This window comes from Adiantum capillus-veneris, chromosome 8, assembly GCF_014529385.1.
Source record: "Adiantum capillus-veneris isolate H3 chromosome 8, ASM1452938v2, whole genome shotgun sequence".
NCBI lineage: Eukaryota > Viridiplantae > Streptophyta > Polypodiopsida > Polypodiales > Pteridaceae > Adiantum > Adiantum capillus-veneris.
In genome coordinates, this window is record NC_140938.1 from 22,539,945 (window position 1) to 22,545,944 (window position 6,000).

A 6,000-nucleotide genomic window follows, 5' to 3' on the forward strand; every position below is an offset into this window, starting at 1 on the left:
AATAAAAATGGCTAGAAATTGTACTGCCTCAAAATTGGGTTCACTGACTGGAAATTGGACATGCGGGGTACTAATGGTTGTGCAATCAAAGGGTATACAACTACTCTAAGTGCCTGGACATGCACGGCCTGAGCACAGGCTCACAAGGGTACCAGAACACTTCCTAGGCTAACATGAACCATAGTCGGATAGGTTGTCGACATGCACATAGGGTTAGATGTGCACGTGACATGCAGCCTATATGCATATGCAAAGGGAGGCCAACCCGGAGTCACACTAGCCGTACATGCATGCCCTCAATCTATGAAGCAGCAGAGTGGTGTAAGTCTAACGCCTTTTTGCCACCCTCAACAATTTCAAAGGGTGCCTTGCCTGTTGACGATTACACAGTATTGTCCTATACATACTCGAGCAAAGGTAAATATACCTAGATGAATTCAGGATAAGCCCAGATTCACCCTTAAAGGAAAGGTGAATACTCTTCCCACTTGCCCTTATTGTCTAACACATAGCATTTGAGCAAGTCTAAGACAGTAGAATTAACCTCTTCCACTTGTCCATCAGTTTGGGGATTAAATGAAGATGAAAAATTGAAGCATAGTGCCCATGTTTTCAAACAAGCCTCTCCAAAACAGACTTGTCATGCAAGGATCACGACCATTGATGATTGATTGTGGAATATCATGGTACTTAAACACATTATACATGAACAATCATGCCATTTGATCAAATTTTATCTTCTTCTTGATAAGAATAAAATGAGCCTGTTTGATGACCTTGCAAATAATGGTCATATACCATCATTCCTTGTCGGCCTTCTGAGAAGATCAAAGATAAAATCCATAGCGATACTTTTCTAGAATAGGCAATGATTGTAATAACCCTAGTGCCTTTTGCCTGTCAGACTTGACCTTTTGGTAAATCATGCATGCTCGCACGAAGGCCTTGACAACACCTCTCCTCAAAGTAGACCAATAAAAGAATGTCTCGACCACTTTCACTGTCGCATCTACACCACGATGCCCTGCATACGGTGGGATATGACTCTCTACCATAACCTTATGTCGCAATGGCCTCGTAAAACATAGTTTGTTGTGCATCATCATAAAACCATCCCTCAAGAGATAGTGCTCATGGCGTTGTCCATCTAACGATTGTTCAAAGATCCTTGCAAAATCTTCATCAGTAGCATATTGTTTCTTCATATCATCAAGCTCATGATGATAAGGGATTGACACAGTTGAAATTCGCAGCTTTCTTGACAATGCATCAGTCACAACATTCTTTTTGCCTTCCACATGCACAATCTGAAAGTGGAACATAGATAAAATGTTGGCCCATCGCACATGCTTTTCAGATAGCTTTGATTGTATCAAGAAGTATCGCAAGGTCTAATGATATGTTTGGACAACAAAATCAGCACTTAGTAGGTAGTGTATCCAACTTAAAAGCGCATGAATCACAACCAGTAGCTCTTTCACATAGACTTGCATAGTCTTTTCTGGCCTTGCAAAATTCTGCTTTCATAGGCTACTACGCGACCATCTTGCATTAATACTGCCCCAATACTATTGCCAAGTTATCAAACTGGACCACAAATGACTTCTTCAGATCTGGCAAAATGATTATTGGATAAGAAGTCATCTTTTCCATCAAGAGATTAAAAGTTGAAATCTCTTTTTGTGTCCATTTGAAAGTGACCTCTTTCTTTTGTAAAGCATGTAGGGGTGAAGCAATCTCGGTAAAATTTCGGATGAACTTTCTGTAACAGAAACATAATCCCAAGAAGCTACGAACGTCATGCACATTCTTCAAAGCTGGCCATGCCTTGATTGCTTCAACCTTGGCAGGATCCATTTGGGCATCATCCTTTGACACTATGTGCACTAGAAAGTGGATTTCTTCCTGGAAGAATTCGCTTTTCTTGCCGTTGATGAGAAACTTGTTACTGCGTAACTCTTCGAATGCAATGGTCAAACGATGCCTATGCTCCTCTTCATTCTTCGAATAGACTATCATGACATCAAAGAATGTGCCAACAAACTTTTGATGTGGGCGGAAAATCCTATCCATCATCCTTTACCATTGCATCCGGAATGGCACGAAGATTGGCTTGGATGGCAGTGCAATTACTCTTATCCCCTCCTGATCGGTAGGATTGTTACCTTCAGAGTTGTTTACACTCAACAGCAGTAGCCTCACAGCAATCTTCTTCCCAAACCTGGTCCTGGCTCATGTAGATAGAGAGCCACGTAGAGTCTCAATTGGTTCCATTATTGACGCAAATGCTTTGATTGATTCTCTCTCTCTCTCTCTCTCTCTCTCTCTCTCTCTCTCTCTCTCTCTCTCTCTCTCTCTCTCTCTCTCTCAAACACACACACATACACACAAAAGAGTAGCTATATGCCTATATACTCATTATTTCCGGTGGGTGATTTACATGCTTTTAAGTCGAGCTAGTGTGTGACATGGCTTTGTGACTTGGGGGGCTGACACTACTTTCCAGGGTTGCACTAGCTATATGAGGGGACAACAACAGATCTAGTCTTTTTCCTAATGGACTTGGGATAAAGATGGGACAGGCTAGACGTGCTCCCTTCCACGGTGTTTGAATTTGAACCCCACCTCGTGGCAGTGTCTTTGTCACCATATGCGGTATTGCATTGCGGATTATTTGGAAAGCTAGATGCGTACAATACACTTCTCACGGCCAGTGCAATACCACAGCTGGCTCTTTTACGGCAGCAGGAGAGTGTTGCAGTCTTCCTCTGGAAGCCTAGGTGAAAGGCTCACATGAGCATCCCTAGAGGTTTATTTGTACTTACTATACAGATCTCTCTCTCTCTCTCTCTCTCTCTCTCTCTCTCTCTCTCTCTCTCTCTCTCTGTGTGTGTGTGTGTGTGTGTGCGCGCGCGCGCGTGCGCACGCAAGTGAAGTTACTATTGAAAGAAAGCTACCTCTATCATGGTTAAAACCTCCGGAAATTCTTCATCAGAATTTGCATCATCATCCAAATACCTGGCACCTCGTTTCTTTGCTCCATTCTCCTCCTCCTGATGAGGACATGGGAACGCTAAATTACTGTTTCAAGCAAGGAAAGCTTATGCTAATATAGTTGAACTTACAGGTGGCAGCTGCCCTCCTAGTTCATCGTCGCTTACTTCTTCGAGCTCTTCCTCTGTGAAGGTCTTCTTCATCGCTCGCTCTCTCTCTCTCTCTCTCTCTCTCTCTCTCTTTTTTCTTCACCTCCGTCTTTAGTGGTGGATACCAAGCATCTAACATTGAAATAAACGACTACAAAGTGCATTGGCAAATCTTTTTTGGCCTGCCAGAGGGCAAAGGCTATAGCATTGCCTTCTCTTTTTTGGGGACTAAAGTAGGAAAAACGTTGAGTTTTATTTTTAAGCATTTTTTGATAGGCTAAAAATGTTGATTGGTTGAAATAAAATAGCGGGCACTCATTGAAATGAAGTGTGTAAATCTAATGATGGACATGTTTTGAGTTTTGAAATATGAAATGAGCGCTCATTATCAAGAAAAAGATTTTGGGTTGCTCAAAACCTTTGAAAGCATGAAACTTTGACACTTTACATGTTAAATGATAAAGCCTTAGAGGTTCCACAAATCCCAAGAGTCACTTTTTCATTTTGAGAATTTCATTCACCTTTGAAAGTTTAAGCAATAGACTAAAGTTGTCATTTTTGTTAGTTAAACCTTCACGGAAGGAATTTATCTTTTAGAGCTTTAATCTTTAAAGATTTTTTATTTTTATTTTTAGAGATTTTAAAGCTAAGTTTAGAACTTAAAGATGTAGAACTTTTGAAGTAAGGTCTCCAATGATCCAATGAGGATCAAGAGTTTTTTTTTATTAGAAGGTAAAACTTTGAATTAAAGAAAGTGAAAATGTTACATGGATCCACAGGTAGGGGGAGGGTCACCCCGAGACGCTAGAGTTTTAAAACTTAGAACTTTAAAGCTTTTAAAGTGGGATTTACAACTTAAGGATCTACAGTTTTAAATTTGTAAAAAGGACTTTAGAAATTAAAAATGTAGAATTTTTAAAGTGGGGTGTAGAGCATAGAGATCTAAAGCTTAGGGTGTAGAGGTTAAGGGTGCTTTTTTAATTCAATTGTCTGTGCTTATGTTTTTTTTTTTAAAGCTTAGAGATGTAGAGATTTTAAAGTGGGATCTAGCCTCAGATCAAGGCCTAAAATTGACGCCTAATTTTTTTGTCAATGGTTATTTTGCTTATCAAAACAAGTGCTTTAAAAAAAACTCATGTCATTTGACATGCTAGAATCTCAAAATTGTCTGTCATTTTTTGTATTTATATCTTTAAGTTAACGTTATATATGGCAAATTATATAAGTTGATTGCATTACACAAAGCATATGAAAGGGGGCTTGAAAAATTGCATGTCAAAAGAAATTTTTATCATGCCTGGCAGGCTTGGTGATTTTATCACTTGTTAAAAAAATTTGCATGTGTATTTATTAGACACTTGCTTGCGCGACCCGCCTACCGACGGGTCTCGCTCGCTCTTACTATGACACAAACTTTATTAATGACATACATGCCAGAACTCTGAGCGGCTCTCTCTTTGGATGGGTGTTGTCACACACACACACACACACACACACACAGTCCTGTATCCAGTTCTCGTGGGTGGTCCTCTCTCTCTCTCTCTCTCTCTCTCTCTCTCTCTCTCTCTCTCTCTCTCTCTCTCCATATCAGGTGTGGCTGGATGCTGCGAGAGCATATCTGTCTAGCTCTCCAGTTTCTCTCCATCGTTAGACTCTCTCTCTCTCTCTCTCTCTCTCTCTCTCTCTCTCTCTCTCTCTCTCTCTCTCTCTCTCTCTCTCTCTCTCTCTCTCTCTGGATACTCTCTTTAGTTCACATTGCAGAGCAAGTGGACATGTCACGTCGAGTTCAGTGGTGAAAAAGAACAAAAAATACCTAGTAGTATATTTACAGGTTTTAGAACAATTATCATGTTGTCGATAAGCTGAATGAGTTCACCTTGATGGTTTTCATAGCAATGCAATCCATGTCACCGTGACTAATTTTCCCTAACTCTCTCATGTTTTTACTCAAGCTAGACTTGTAAAGACCTTGGATACATTCACTTCTTAGTCCTCCCATGATTTCTAACTATCACGCTTTTACTTTGCAATTGGTTTTAAAGTTTTCTTTGAGTGTTACCATGCACCAAGTGATTTTTTCCGAGCAAGGACAAACCCGAGCAAGTGTTTGTACACGATATAGTAAATTTTATCGTCAACAGAATACTTATCGTTTGTTATATATTCATGCACCACAACAAAAAGGGTTATCAATGGATATACTACCTCCTAAATTCCAAAAGATCAAAGTTTACTTTTAAGAAAATAAACACAATATTTGAAAATATTATCTTCTCTCTTAGGCTCGCTTGGGATTCACATGTTTTGAGAAGAAAGTAAGATTAATAGACTGATAAGAGCTCTAGCCTTGTACTTAATGCTCAAGTCATCGTAAATTTCTTTTTGTAAGGTCATTTGTAGTGCTCCTGTGTCTAGTACTTTGGTTCTTGATTGTCATTTATACTTGAGAGCATGTGAATCCTTCCTTATCTTAGAAGCATCAATTTGATAGCAATTTATTGCACCTCATTATCTCATTTATACACCAATCGTCTTTTCCATGTCGTCTTGCCCTATCTATACTACAAGACTGTGATCTTCATAAAAGACACCCTTCTTACACGACACATTGCTGGCAAACACCATTAATTATGAAAGACTTATTTTGTTACAATAGAATCATGTCTTTCCTTAATTGATCAATATAGGAATTTTTTAATCAATTTACAAAAACAACAACCAAAATTTATAGAGTTCTATGCCTAAAATTTTCTAGAAAGGCATCGTCATAACTGAAAAAAATTAGTTGTAAATAAATAAACTAATTAGGATCTTTTTACCATACAATATGACAACCTCAAAGCTTAGGGGCGTGAGT

The 6,000-nt window shown here is 39.2% G+C and overlaps 1 protein-coding gene across 2 annotated transcripts in view; it reads right to left on the reverse strand.

Moving 5' to 3' along the window:
• LOC147451796 (UDP-N-acetylmuramoyl-L-alanyl-D-glutamate-2, 6-diaminopimelate ligase) overlaps nt 1-3,292 on the reverse strand; it is a 58,223-nt gene extending 54,931 nt beyond the window's left edge. The window contains exons 1-2 of one of the 2 annotated variants that reach the window (XM_086518829.1): nt 3,126-3,292; nt 2,958-3,053 (exon numbers count right to left, since the gene is read on the reverse strand). In XM_086518829.1, coding sequence (XP_086374955.1) covers nt 2,958-3,053; nt 3,126-3,197 — 168 coding nt within the window. In that variant the 5' untranslated portion in view covers nt 3,198-3,292. The remainder of the gene's footprint in view (nt 1-2,957; nt 3,054-3,125) is intronic. The other variant, XM_086518830.1, reaches the window with a different exon arrangement.
• Nucleotides 3,293-6,000: the final 2,708 nt, after the last annotated feature.